Source organism: Anguilla anguilla, chromosome 13, assembly GCF_013347855.1.
Source record: "Anguilla anguilla isolate fAngAng1 chromosome 13, fAngAng1.pri, whole genome shotgun sequence".
In the NCBI taxonomy this organism is placed as follows: Eukaryota; Metazoa; Chordata; class Actinopteri; order Anguilliformes; family Anguillidae; genus Anguilla; species Anguilla anguilla.
The window spans coordinates 32857067-32870124 of NC_049213.1; the positions used below are offsets into that span (position 1 = coordinate 32857067).

The 13058-nt window shown below is 49.1% G+C and overlaps 1 protein-coding gene across 2 annotated transcripts in view; it reads left to right on the forward strand.

Annotated features, from left to right (window-relative positions):
• The window catches only part of celsr2 (cadherin, EGF LAG seven-pass G-type receptor 2), a 78188-nt gene that overhangs the window by 41433 nt on the left and 23697 nt on the right, over positions 1 to 13058 (forward strand). For both annotated transcript variants that reach the window (XM_035388091.1, XM_035388090.1), the window contains exons 4-8: positions 866 to 981; positions 1663 to 1751; positions 8574 to 8731; positions 9785 to 9948; positions 11405 to 11530. In XM_035388091.1, the coding sequence (XP_035243982.1) occupies positions 866 to 981; positions 1663 to 1751; positions 8574 to 8731; positions 9785 to 9948; positions 11405 to 11530 (653 nt within the window). The remainder of the gene's footprint in view (positions 1 to 865; positions 982 to 1662; positions 1752 to 8573; positions 8732 to 9784; positions 9949 to 11404; positions 11531 to 13058) is intronic.

Consider the following 13058-nt stretch of genomic DNA (forward strand, 5'->3'; position numbering starts at 1 on the left):
CTTTTTACGCGATGCGTTAATAATCGGTGTTGCCATGCTTGCCCGTAAGGAAATGCCGTTGCAGTGGCTATTTCTCTCATGGCCGAACTATAAATAGCGGTAGTGGCTCAATTCGCATTCCATCGTTACTGGCAAGTAAGTGAGACATGATTTAGATGCGAAACATGAAGGAGACGTGAAGCGCACTGTAATATGACCCTTATATGAATACTTGCAGCGCCTAAACGACTGGAGTTCAATTAAATGGATTCATAATTATATTAGTTACTACAGAATTATGCTGTGGAGTGTATACTGAATGTGTTTTTTATTGTCGTATTACACATTTTACACATAACATATATGACATGTATAAAATGTGCTTATTTTTTTAATTATTTCACACCGTATTCATAACATTGTATAGCAGTTACATTCCTCCGTTCACCTTTGCTACTCCAAAAAAAATATTCAGTAAATTATGAGATTTTCAAAGCAGGACCGGTTGCCTCTTGCCTGCGAAAGGTCAATATTTAATTAGATTCACTGCAGCTCGGAGGTTAATTTTCTCTGCAGTCGTTAGAGGTCCATCGAATGGTTAGTGCAAAAAACGGCCTTTCCTGGGACTCTGGAGTGGTAAATCTGGTTAAGACTGGTCTCTGTATTGCATTGATGTGTGCTGTAATCCATATTGATTCCAGGCCATACTAATACCAGCTGCAGAACAGTTCACAATCCAAATCATCAAATCAAATGAAGAAGATGGCTTCTGCCTACACTAAAAGCAAGCGCGCTGCGTGTTGCTAACACAGAACAGCAGGCCGGTCTCTCCTTTCTTGATGAGCGCTTTGTACAAAGAATAAAATGAATCCTTTTTGTGTTTCAGCTTCGCCACCATGGAGCCCAACGGGCTGCTGCTCTACAACGGACGCTTCAACGAGAAGCACGACTTCATCGCCGTGGAGATCATCAGCGAGCAGATCCAGCTCACCTTCTCTGCAGGTGCGGGACGGGGAGGGGGCAGGGATTTTTTGGGGGGGGGGGGGGGGGCTGGGATGGGGTAGGGGGTGGGGCATGCGGGGACTTGGGTACACGTCCTCACGTTACACTTTTCCCACTCTTGCGGAAAATGGTGTGGGAAAGTGTTCGCGAACCCCAAAGTGGGTGGAGCCAGCATGTGAACGGAAAGATTCGGATTGATTTGTACAAGCCTGTAATTGACTACGCATGGTAGCGCCACCCATTGTTGGGTTCGGGAAGCCTCGTTGTTCCACCACCAGAAAAGCAGGACCCCCACCCTGAACTTTCTTGCACTGTAACTGGTGGGTGGCCACACTTCAGATGCAGTTGAAGCACTCTTGAGTGGAGCTTCACATTCGAGTGAAGGGCTTCTTTGATGAACAGGTTGAAATTACGCGTGACTTGGGTGGCCGGTGCCTGAGGCTGTGATACATTACAGGCATTTAGCAGATGCTCAAAACTTACACAACTTTTACATTGCATCCATTTATACAGCTGGACATATACTGAAGCAATGCAGGTTAAGTACTTTGCTCAAACGGTACAACGGCAGTGTCCTGCCCGGGAGTCGAACCGGTGACCTTTAGGCTACAAGACCAGTTCCTTACCCATTATACTACACTGCTGCCCGTGTTCTCACTGCTGACGTGCGTTTGTGTGCAGGAGAGACGAAGACGACAGTGTCCCCTTTCGTCCTGGGAGGTGTGAGTGACGGCCAGTGGCATGTGATCCAGGTGCACTACTACAACAAGGTGAGGGGAGACCTGGTCTTGACGGGGGGGGTTTGAAATCGTTCACATGACAATACAGAGGGCATGTGTGACCAGAGGATTAATCATTATATATGAGATGCTATACATCGTTCAGTTACACCCACTGGTCTGATATTGATGAGCTTTGCGTTAAGTTAATGAGGAAGAGCAGTGGAGGTGACTTGTTAAAGCTTGCGCCTCCAGCCTATGTGTTCTGGACCGGCTGAATTCAAGGTGACAGTTGGCTTTTTAAAATCTTGTGTGTTCTTATTTTATCATGACTCACGATGCAGTTTTAAGATATACAGTACCTTTGATTCTTTTAAAATTTTTTAAATCCATTTTTTTCACCAATTGCTGTACAGTGTATTGGGCTTTTGAATCATGTATTTTTTGTTGTGCTGACATAAGATTGGCTGTGTCGATATGTCCAGTGCGGGCTGCATTGATGCTGTTTCTGTTGGTTTGGAATAGCCTTGGATGAATCGTAGCTGTTTTGTTCTACTGGCCTCGGATGAAAATGGGGCAGAGCGCACACAGAGCCGTCTGTCCCGCTCCCTGGGAAGCGTGTTTCAGCTCGGGGCTGTACGGTCCCGACGATTCGCCACTTCCAGGACAGTGGGTTGGGAGAAGAGCCAGAGGCAGGATGGAAGAATGGGTGGTGGGGGGGGGTGAGGGTGAGGGCAGGGGATTGTTTTTGCAGATAGGCCCACATTTGAAAAAGGGGGGAAAAAAACTTGCTTCACTTGCAAAATCTTTTTTTACATGATGTGAACCATTGAATTCTTTATTTCCATTTAAATCTGTAAAGAATTCATGGGATCCTGCCCTCTCATACACCCTTTTATATGCCCCCCCCCCCCACTCGCTTTCCCCCATTCCCCCCACGCTTGTAAACAGGATGTGACATTTCAGTCCATTGAGGAAGTTGCTTTGCATCATAAAGCTGTTTCCAGGCAACCTCCTGAGGCTTGGGATTCCATCCAGCATGACCATAATAACATAGGCATGACAGATTCCAGCCAACAGCAGTGAACATGACACAAGGTTATAGAAGGTGAAAATATTATAGGATTATAAGTCTTCAAAGGAGGCCATGAGGAATTGTTGTGAACTCAGAGAATGCAGCTTTGTAACAGATAACTTGCTGTGGCTCATGTGATTTAATTGAGAGCAATTGTTCTGCTGATCTGTCGTGACCTTTTCTGATTTATCTGGCTTAGTTTGAGTAGTTTTTGAAGGGTAAAATGTTGTTTTCCTCCCATATACCAAGTTTGCCACATTTGCTATGTTACATTTGTTCATTTTTATTGTATTTTTGTGGCAGTTTGAGACTGAACTTCCAGGCAACCACAAAACACGTGTCATAATTGTATGGGATATATTGGGACATGAAGTGAATGCTTTAGGAAGTTTGAATAGGGTGTCTACATGATTATAGTTCTTCATTTCTTTTTTTAGCAAACTGTTTATCTCAACTCTTCTATCCCCAATGTCTGCTTTCCAAATAAGTTGTTTACCTGATGCCATCTAATTTGCGCATACTGCAAATGATTATGGGATATTTGAGTGGCCCTGCATTGGCTCCACCAGTGAAGTGGTTCACGGAGCATGACATGCCCACAATGACCCACTGGTTGGATTAAAAAAAAAACTTGGTCCCGTTGAGGTCCGTTGTATCAGGGTTAACTGAGGCTGGTATTTAAGAAAACCCGTCAAATCTCTGTGAGACAATCTGGATGGATAGACAGCACTCCGAGTGAGTAACCGGAAGCACAGCTTCATTTCCTTTTCTGGGGTGAGCTGCTTCTTTAAGATGTAGAACTGCGCTCAGAGCAGCGATGGCCGCAGCGTCGGGAGTCTCCTCTCCCGTAAACCCCGCCAACCCCGGTAAACAAGGCGGGCCGTGCGTGGGAAGAGAGGAGCGAGCGAGAGAGAGAGAGCGGCGACTCGGCCCCGCCAGGTCGGGGGGACGCTCGTCCCACGGCTCAGCGGTCCAGGTTCCCATGGTTCCCGGCCAGCGGCAAAATAACAAATATCGTTTAATTGTCTATTTTTCTCCCCCCCGTTCTTTTCCTCAGCCCCCTTGTGTGCTTTCTTGCCGCCTGTCACGGTGGCTGGAAGTTAGAGCCTCATTGAGGCGGCTCCTTGCGCTTGCTGGTTTGGATTAACATTTCCTCCGGTGACAAGTAGTGGAGGGGGGGAGGTGGGGGGCTTTGAATGCAGGGGGGGGGGGCCCTCGGCAAATATGTAATCCTCAATCACGACTGGCAGCGCCTCCTTTTGTGGGGGCGCCAGGAGCGGCTGAGGAGGCGGGGGTGGGGGGGGGGGGGGTTGCTTTAGCGGGCAGGACGGATGGCACGGTTGCCCCGCCGGTGACCCGCTGCCAGGATGGACGGCGGACGTTTCGGGGCCCAGAGAGAGGGAGAGCCAGCGCCCGTCACCCCGAGCCCCTCACTGTGATAATGGAAGGGGAGACGGGTGTATGAGGTGGTGTCATTAGCGGGGGCCGTGACTTGGATCGGCTCGGGCCGTTTTAAAGGCTTTCCCACCGTAGACACACATTTATTTTGGGGTTTTTTTGTGGTGTTGACTACAATATAACCGGGGTTTGGGGTGGGGGTGGGGGGGGGGGGGGGTAGCTGTCTTCTGATCCAGTCAGTCTTCAGTCTTTATTATGCTTCCATCCTGTTGTGGTTGTACTGTGGCAAAATGCCCCAGGACACCCCTGAATTTCTGATGGACTTTTCTGTTGCTTTGTGGTTCAGGGCGGGGGGGGGGGTGGTTTTCGACGTGCTCGTGTAATATCACCTGACCCGCAATATGATTTGCGGCCGTGCGGTTAGGCCACTTCAGTGTATGCCAGAGACCAGTGAACAGCCAGTGATCAGCTGTGGTAAATCATGCTCTGAAGCCGTAACCATGGCAGCCCTGTTTTTATTGATAGGTAGTGTGCCTGCAGGACCGGGGATGCAGGGGATGTGTTGTACACACACCGAGCCCCTCGGAAGACGCAGGCAGTTTCTCACCCTGCTGTGCGCTGCTTCCCAGACTGTGCACAGATAATTTGCTTGCGCGCAGGAGGCTGCGCCTCACTTCATTAAATCTGTAAACCGATAAACCCGATTTCCTCCGCGGTGCTTCCCACCGCTGCCCGTCCCCATTGGACCTGGCCGGCGTGACGCTGTGTCACCGGTGAGTGCTCGCGGCGTATTTTAGACACCAGGATGACCCCCCCCTCCCGCCCCCCTTAACGCACGTAGGTAATGGAATAAGTTTTTTAAACCTGCAGTGGAAATATACGGGGTCGCGACCTGCGAATGAGGCTGGGTTTAAAAGGGGCTGTTGACCCTATTGATCGTCATCATCTGTCCCGCTCAACCCCCACAGCCGGCCGTCCTGCCATTGATTTCAGCAACAATAAAAAAGGGGGTCTTTTGTTTGGCACCGATACTGGCCTAGAGGGGAAGGGATTCTCTTTTTGTGATGGCGGGATGTGAAGCCTCCCACAGAGAGAGTGTGTGTGTGTGTGTGTGTGTGTGTGAGTGTGCTTGTGCGTGGGTGTGTATGTGTGTGTGTGTGTGTGTGAGTGTGTATGTGTGTGTGTGTGTGTGTGTCTGTAAGTGTCTGTGAGTGAGTGTGTGTGTGTGTATGTATACGTGTGTGTGTGTGTGAGTGAGTGCGTGAGTGTGTGTGTGTGTGTGTGTGTATCCGCGCTATACAGCCCTGGTCCCAGAGGGCTGAAGTGTCTGTAGGCTTCTGTCCCAGGTAGTCACATGATGAGGCTCCTCATTGTCTCCATTGAGCCAGTTTTACATTAGAGTGTAAAAGTATGGAAGCCTGTAGGCTTTAAACGCTTCATCCCGACTGTGCAGCAGGTCTGTACTGTAGGTGAACGCACCTACTGCAGTCTGTGCTGATGTTACTGAGTGCAAGGTGAGATACTGACACATCCAGCGTGATGTAAATACAGATTATTTTTTAATCTAGAGGAAATTACACAAATCTTAGATTGCTGTGCTCACCAGAGTTGGCTGAGCTGCAAGCTTTAACCCACTGAAATCAGGACCAAATAACCGGACACTGAGTATAGGTCTAAAGTAACGTTTATCTTTGAATAAATTCTGTGTAATCGAATAACATCTACTTTAGCTCTATATCAGACTGAAGGATCACATTTACCAAGCCACATTTCTCAAACCAAGGATTTTTTTTGGTGAAGAACAGCCTTGTGGCAACTTCATAATGTTGCTTGAAGTTAGTAGCTATTTTAGTCATGCATTTTCTGTTCTTTTGCAGTTGAAAAAAAAAACTCATTTTAAAAGTACATTTTGCAAAGCTCAGTACGTTTTAAAATATGTTTTTTTTTTCTGAACATATGGCTTGACAGATACGAAGCATTGGAATATTTTTTTTTTCCATTTATTAAATACGGCCAATAATAGCCTATCCTCAGATAAGAGGTCTATTTATAGCCTTCCTGCTGTAAAAGCCAGCACCGTGCCCACGCAGCGCAGACGACGGTGACAGCTCCAACCTGCGGCAGCGCGAACGGGCGTGAGCAAAATGAAACGCGTCGCTCGACAAACTTTGTAGCGGAAAGACAAAAGCGAAACGCGAACGTCGCCTACGTGGCTCGGTCTCTCGCTGCTCCCAGGGGCCGTGGGGGGGTGAGGGGGATGGGGGGGGGCTGGTAGGGAGTGGAAAAACAGCCCCCCTCGCTGTGTGGCGTGTGTCTATATCGAGCCTCCCCCTCGGTGCTGCCCTCCCGCTCCCCGCTCCGGAACGTTCTCCGGCGAGGGGCGCCGGCCCGGTGTGGCTGTCGGATAATGGAGCTCGGGGTGCGAGAGTGCCGGTAATGCCCTCCTAATCCGATCCGCCGGGGTGTCGGCCCTCTGCCGAGTGCCGCGGTGAGCGCCGGTAATGGAACTCTCTGGGGGGGGCCCCGGGACCCGCCAATCGGTCGGGCCGCGCGATTTCCGAGAGAGAGACGCGGTTAGCGGCGTGGGCGTGCTGACAAAGACTTCTCCATCGATCCGACTGTTCCGGGGGGGGGGGGGTGCGAGGAGGGGGGGGGGGGTGCGTGGAAACCATGGCAGGGACTCGCGCAGGGGGAAGGGAAAGGGGGGGGGGGATGACGTGGTGTTCCATCGAACAACATCCCCATGGAAACAGCATTTACACCGGTGCGACAAACTCTTTTCCGGGGGGGAGGGCCTGTTCGCTTGGCTGTCCGTCCCCCTGGTACGCCTGGTCCTGTCGGTTAATTGGCTGTGTCATGTACACCTCTGTGTTTTCACCAGGATTTACTGCCACTGAATTTGTCTTGAGTGCAGAGTACAGTTTTCACTTGTGATTTATCACTTGCGGGGGAAAAAAAAGTGAAATATGGCAGAGTGAGTAAACAATTAGGCCAATTATGTCATTATGAGCAAAGGTCAGAGCAAACCAGTGCACGCTCCGCTCCCTGCCTGCAGGGAAGGGGCTGTTGTTTTGAGGCGGTGCATTCGCTGCGCATACGGCTGACGCGCTGGTGCCGGTCTTGCGCAGCGCAGGCCCGGGCCGCTCAGTGGAGGCTTTGTGGCTGTGAATAAGGCGCCTCAGTGCAGTGACTGATGGTGCCGGTCACCCGCTGGCACTCCTTCCCCCCGGCGCACTGATGGAGATGAAGTGAACATTCAGGAAACGGATGGAGGAGTGGGGGGGGGAAAAAAGGAAAAGAAAAAAAAACCAGCGAAACGATGAGCTGCGAAATACCGATTTCCGCGGATGCCCTGTGTGAATTTCATTACTTTATTTGCAGATCTTCGGTTGTCTGACTGGGAAAGAAAGAGGGAGGGAGGGAGTCGTGCCTGCTGTGAGTCGCTGGCGATTACTGTCCTCTCCGTGATTGGTCAGCGGCCCCCCGTGAGCTCAGGACGCGCCGCAGCGAGCGGTTAGCTTCGTAATGAGCCTCATGTGCAGTCTGAGCACAGAGCCCTGACCCTACTGCCCCCTCCCCCCCAGTCTGACCCGAGCCATTCTCAGCTGCTTAACCCAGAAGATAATGGTTTGATGATGCTGTACGTATCTGACCTGGGTCAAATACGTGTTTGTTTTGGATTCAAATACTTTTCTGTTCTCTGTTGATCTTGCCTGGTGTAATTGCGCCTGCCAATATGACCGGAAGGCGGGGCCTGCACTTCTTGAGAGTATTTAATTGGTTCCAATACACCTGACAAGATCAGTAAAGCGTATTGGGGTTCAGCTCTCGTACAAACGGCCACTTTCTAGCATTAGCACTCTTTTAAGCCGCAGTCCTTTCGTTTGCATCGTCGGCTCGTTCTTCCTGAACCGCTCCCCTCCTGGATCACTGACGCTCACTGACGCACACGTGAACGCAGGCCGGCCGCTTGTCTCTTAGCGATACGTCTTCCTTTCGGTCGGGCGCTCTGTGTGTTGGGCCTTTTTTTAACAGCTGGAATAAAAGAGAGTTAGGGCGGCTTTGGAAATTGCAGCAGGAGTTCTGCTATCTCCGAGCGGCTGCCACGTTTGTTGATCCCTCATTGGATTGTGTAAAAAGCAGCAGTTTTGCAAACGTTCACTAAAAGGCGTTCCACTTTACAAGAATTCCAAATAGCAGCAGGATAAGTTTCTCTACATACCTTCTTTGGGTTCATTTTTTGATTGTAAATTGGTTTTACAGATGTTAAAGGTGACTTTTTTTAAAGGTGTTATTTTTCTCAAAAAGTGCACAATTGAATGGACAGTTGACTGATTGTTGAGTTAACCTCTTCTCTTCTCTCTCTCTCTCTCTCACCCGACCCTCACCTCTTTTCCTAGCCTGTCCTGAATCAGGCCGGACTTCCCCAGGGTCCCTCTGACCAGAAGGTTGTCGTGGTGACCGTGGACGACTGTGACACATCTGTGGCGCTGGAATTCGGTCACGAAATCGGAAACTATTCCTGCTCTGCCCAGGGCAGCCAATCAGGATCCAAGAAGTAAGGCAGGAAGGAGCCAAAGGAAAACCGGGCCTCTGTTTTTTTGTGTCGAGAGTGAACACTGTCCGCTTTCCTAGGGGCAACGCAGATGCAGCAATATCAGTGTTTACAGAGAATTAAATGCCTTTGCATTGACTAAAATAAACAGAAGTATAGAAGATATTGAACATAAAATTATGGCATTTTTTTTTACTGTGAAACCAAAAATATAAAACAAGCGGATTTAGACAGAATGAAAAGGGAAGGTGAACAGTATTGAACGAGTGTTTTGATGAGTACAGTAGGTAGCAGCACAGCCCTTCACCCCAATTAAGAATGTTTTCGACAACCTCATGGCATTCTCTCTGATCCCACGAGCACTGTAAAAACTCAGGGAAAGATCGTGACACGCTACCTGCTCGTGCGTGTAACTTGCGTGTTCATTAATATTTCACTGGCGGGTCAGATCTGGCATGTCTTCCATCTTCGGGGATGTACAAGCCTGTGTTTTCTGGTTTACTGGAAACACGGTGATTCGAATACTCTCAGATCAGGTTAAATACCCTCAGATCAGGTTAAAAAGCTTCTTTGCGCCCTTTTTTCTGATTTTAATTGGCCGTCTACTGGACTCATTAAAAAAACACAAACCACTCTAAATGTTTTAAGGTCTGGTTACAGCTGAATCCATTGAGAGAAACTGTACTGAAGCTCCTACCTTTAATGTGTTGAATGTTACTTTTATTGGACTCGCATAACAACATTAGTTCACATGGAAAATTGCTTTTAGTTCAAGTCAGCATTCAAAAATACATCCATGCTTTGAAAAGACTGGTAATATACTACTTGTTAAATATTATCGTTCACAAGATATTACTTGTTCACTAGAAATTCTTGTGCTGCTACTCATCCGCCATGAGATTTTGTTCTGAAACATTATGAATAATGAATTCTTTTAGATGAATAATTGATGATGAATTATTTAAATGTACTGCAACTACAAGTACTACTGCTGGTACTAGAACTAATAATTAAGGATCATGATCAGTTATGGGTCTTCCCCTACTGTCTCCTCAGGTCTCTGGACCTGACCGGCCCCCTGCTCTTGGGCGGGGTCCCCAGACTCCCGGAGGACTTTCCCGTGCAGACCCGCCAGTTTGTGGGCTGCATGAAGAACCTGCAGATCGACAACCGCCACATCGACATGGCCAGCCACATCGCCAACAACGGCACCGTGCCAGGTACCGAACGCTGGTGGGAGAGGAGTCCATGTTAGAGCACCGTACACTGGTGGGAGAGGAGTCCATGTTAGGGTACCGTCCGTATGCTAGCAGGACAGGAGTCCATGTTAGGGTACCGTACGCTCGCAGGAGAGGAGTCCATATTAGGGTACCGTACGCTCGCAGGAGAGGAGTCCATATTAGGGTACCGTATGCTGGTGGGAGAGGAGTCCATGTTAGGGTACCGTACGCTGGTGGGAGAGGAGTCCATGTTAGGGTACCGTACGCTGGTGGGAGAGGAGTCCATGTTAGGGTACCGTCCGTATGCTAGCAGGACAGGAATCCATGTTAGGGTACCGTACGCTGGTGGGAGAGTAGTTCATGTTAGGGTATCAGTACACTGGTGGGAGAGGAGTTCATGTTAGGGTACCGTACGCTGGTGGGAGAGGAGTCCATGTTAGGGTACCGTACGCTGGTGGGAGAGGAGTCCATGTTAGAGTACCGTACGCTGGTGAGAGAGGAGTCCATGTTAGAGTACCGTCCGTATGCTAGCAGGACAGGAATCCATGTTAGGGTACCGTACGCTGGTGGGAGAGTAGTTCATGTTAGGATATCAGTACGCTGGTGGGAGAGTAGTTCATGTTAGGGTACCGTACGCTGGTGGGAGAGGAGTCCATGTTAGGGTAGCATATGCTAGTGGGAGAGGAGTTCATGTTAGGGTATCAGTACGCCGGCGAGAGAGGAGTCCATGTTAGGGTAGCGTATGCTAGCGGGAGAGGAGTCCATGTTAGGGTAGCGTATGCTAGCGGGAGAGGAGTTCATGTTGGGGTATCAGAGCCCGAAGGCTAACGAACAGCACCACACCCCTGCTGACTGAAGGTGGGGACCCATTGCATGTGAGTTAGCACAGGACCCTCAGGACTTGGGGAACTAGAAACACTTGCTTGCTTCTAGTAGTAGAGTCAAGGCTGAATAGAGATCACAGGGTGTGTCATTTAATGTCTGTGTCACCCATCTTCGTCATAATTCTAAATTGTTTGTGACAGCTACATACTTCCGTGTGTAACACCTTACAATATACAGGGATGTATTTTTTGTTTCAAATAGATTTTGGTTAAAAATCGCATAGTCTTGATGCCAGGCTTATAATTGAGGCCAAACCTACACAAGATCATTTTGTGAAACACATTCCCGAAAGTTTGACTTATCTCTCTGAGTGAGAGCGTCAACCTAGCCAGGTTTATAATACCATAATGTGCTGGGGAATAACTGCCCTGTTGTATGATAAAATGAGCACCAAATGGAATTTAAATGATCGCAGAAACTTCTAAATTAATCTGTTCTTTATTTGCATTGCCATGTTTATATATGCCATTCAGTTGATATTGGATTAATGTATGAACTTAAAGGCAGTCCTTGTTCAGGACTGCAGGTTTCACACCACAGCCAGTCCCTCATTTTGTGCTGTGCTCACCAGGGTGCTCGTCAAAGAGGAACTTCTGCAGCGCCAACCCATGTATGAATGGAGGAACCTGCGTGAATCGCTGGGGCTCTTTCAGCTGTGACTGCCCCCTAGGTTTCGGAGGCCGGAACTGCGAGAAGGGTAAGTGTGGAGAAATGGGGGGGGGTCAGAATTGGGGCTGGGTAATGGAGAGGGGTAAAACCAAGGATTGCAGTGAAAGGGGATTGACCAGATTACCCACATGGTCTGACTTTCAGTGTCTGACTTTGCGTTTGCTGGTGAAGACGCTAGTCAAAGCAAGAAACAAATGCAGATGTATTAAATTCAGTGGGTAACAAGGTTTTTATCCCACTGTATAACAACTGCTTAACAGTTGTGTGTGTTTGTGCGCATGTATGTCTGTGCATGTGCCTGTTTGTGTGTGTATGAGCGTGTGTGTCTTTGTGTGTGTGTGTGTGTGTATGTGCATGTACATCTGTGCATGTACCTGTGTGTGTGTGTATGTGTTTGAGTGTGTGTGTGTGTGTGTGCATGTACATCTGTGCATGTACCTGTGTGTGTGTGTTTGTGTTTTGCATCTCATCATCTTTGCATATAAATAAGTGGCTGTGTCTGGTCCTGGAGCTTCATAGCTGTTTGGTTTGATGATGTATGTAATCAAGACTGACTGTGGGGGGTGAGTGTGGATGGGGAGGGGGGGGTGTGGGGTTTCTATTCTCAAAGCTTTAGCAAGTTGTTGCATGTCAGGCTAATGAAGCATAACAACATCGTATTTACCAAAACTCCTCTAAGACTCCTTGGAGAATGGCATCTGCCAGACTGAAGGATGAACAGTAGAAATAAAGTTAATGCTGAGTATGAGAATGGGACAGAGGTGCGTAAAAAAACAGCTGCTGTTCCTGCAGCAAGGGGGCGGACGCAGGCAGAAACCGACAGGAGAGGCGCGGGAGAGAGGAGTAAGACGGGGGGGAAAGATGGAAGGATGAGAGGCAGGAGAGGGAGGAGAGGGAGGCAGGGAAGACAGCCATCCCTCGTTACCTCCGTCTGCGGAGGGGGGATGACGGGAGGCCGCTAAGCAGACGTGACTGAAGACGAGGGAGCCGGGCTCTCCGGCTAATGCGGTCTCCAGGGCCCCGGGAGCTTATGCCTTAGCAGAAGAAGTGGGGGTGGGGGTGGGGGGGGCGGGGGCTCGCCACAAAAACAAAAATAATTGACGTTTCCAGCCTGCTTTCATCTTCTTGCAGCCGCCCCGGCCTGCTGCAGCCGAGGCCGTAAACTTCTGCCATCTTCTCTTAAACGCGGTCTTTAGAGTCTCAGTGGCTGCCGTTTTGTGTAGTAAAAATGTTTTTTTTTTTTTTTAAACCACCGGTGTTTCTCTTTAGACACAGAGCCGTTTTATCCTCCTGCCGCTGCATCCAGCAGCGTTGGAACAACTGCGGGCGGATGCCCAATCACAGCTCTCCCCGGGGGGTTCCCTCTCTTTTTCCGTCCAATCTCGTGGCTCCTGGTTGACCTGCCGCTTATTATTATTTATCATCACAGTTTCCAGGGGAGTTGGGAGGGAGGCAGTGGTGGGGGGGTGGGGGTGGTTGTGTGAGGCCAGAGAGGTACAAAACGAACGTTGTTCGACAAGAGAACGCATTTATGTTGCTTAGTGAGATTTTGACAA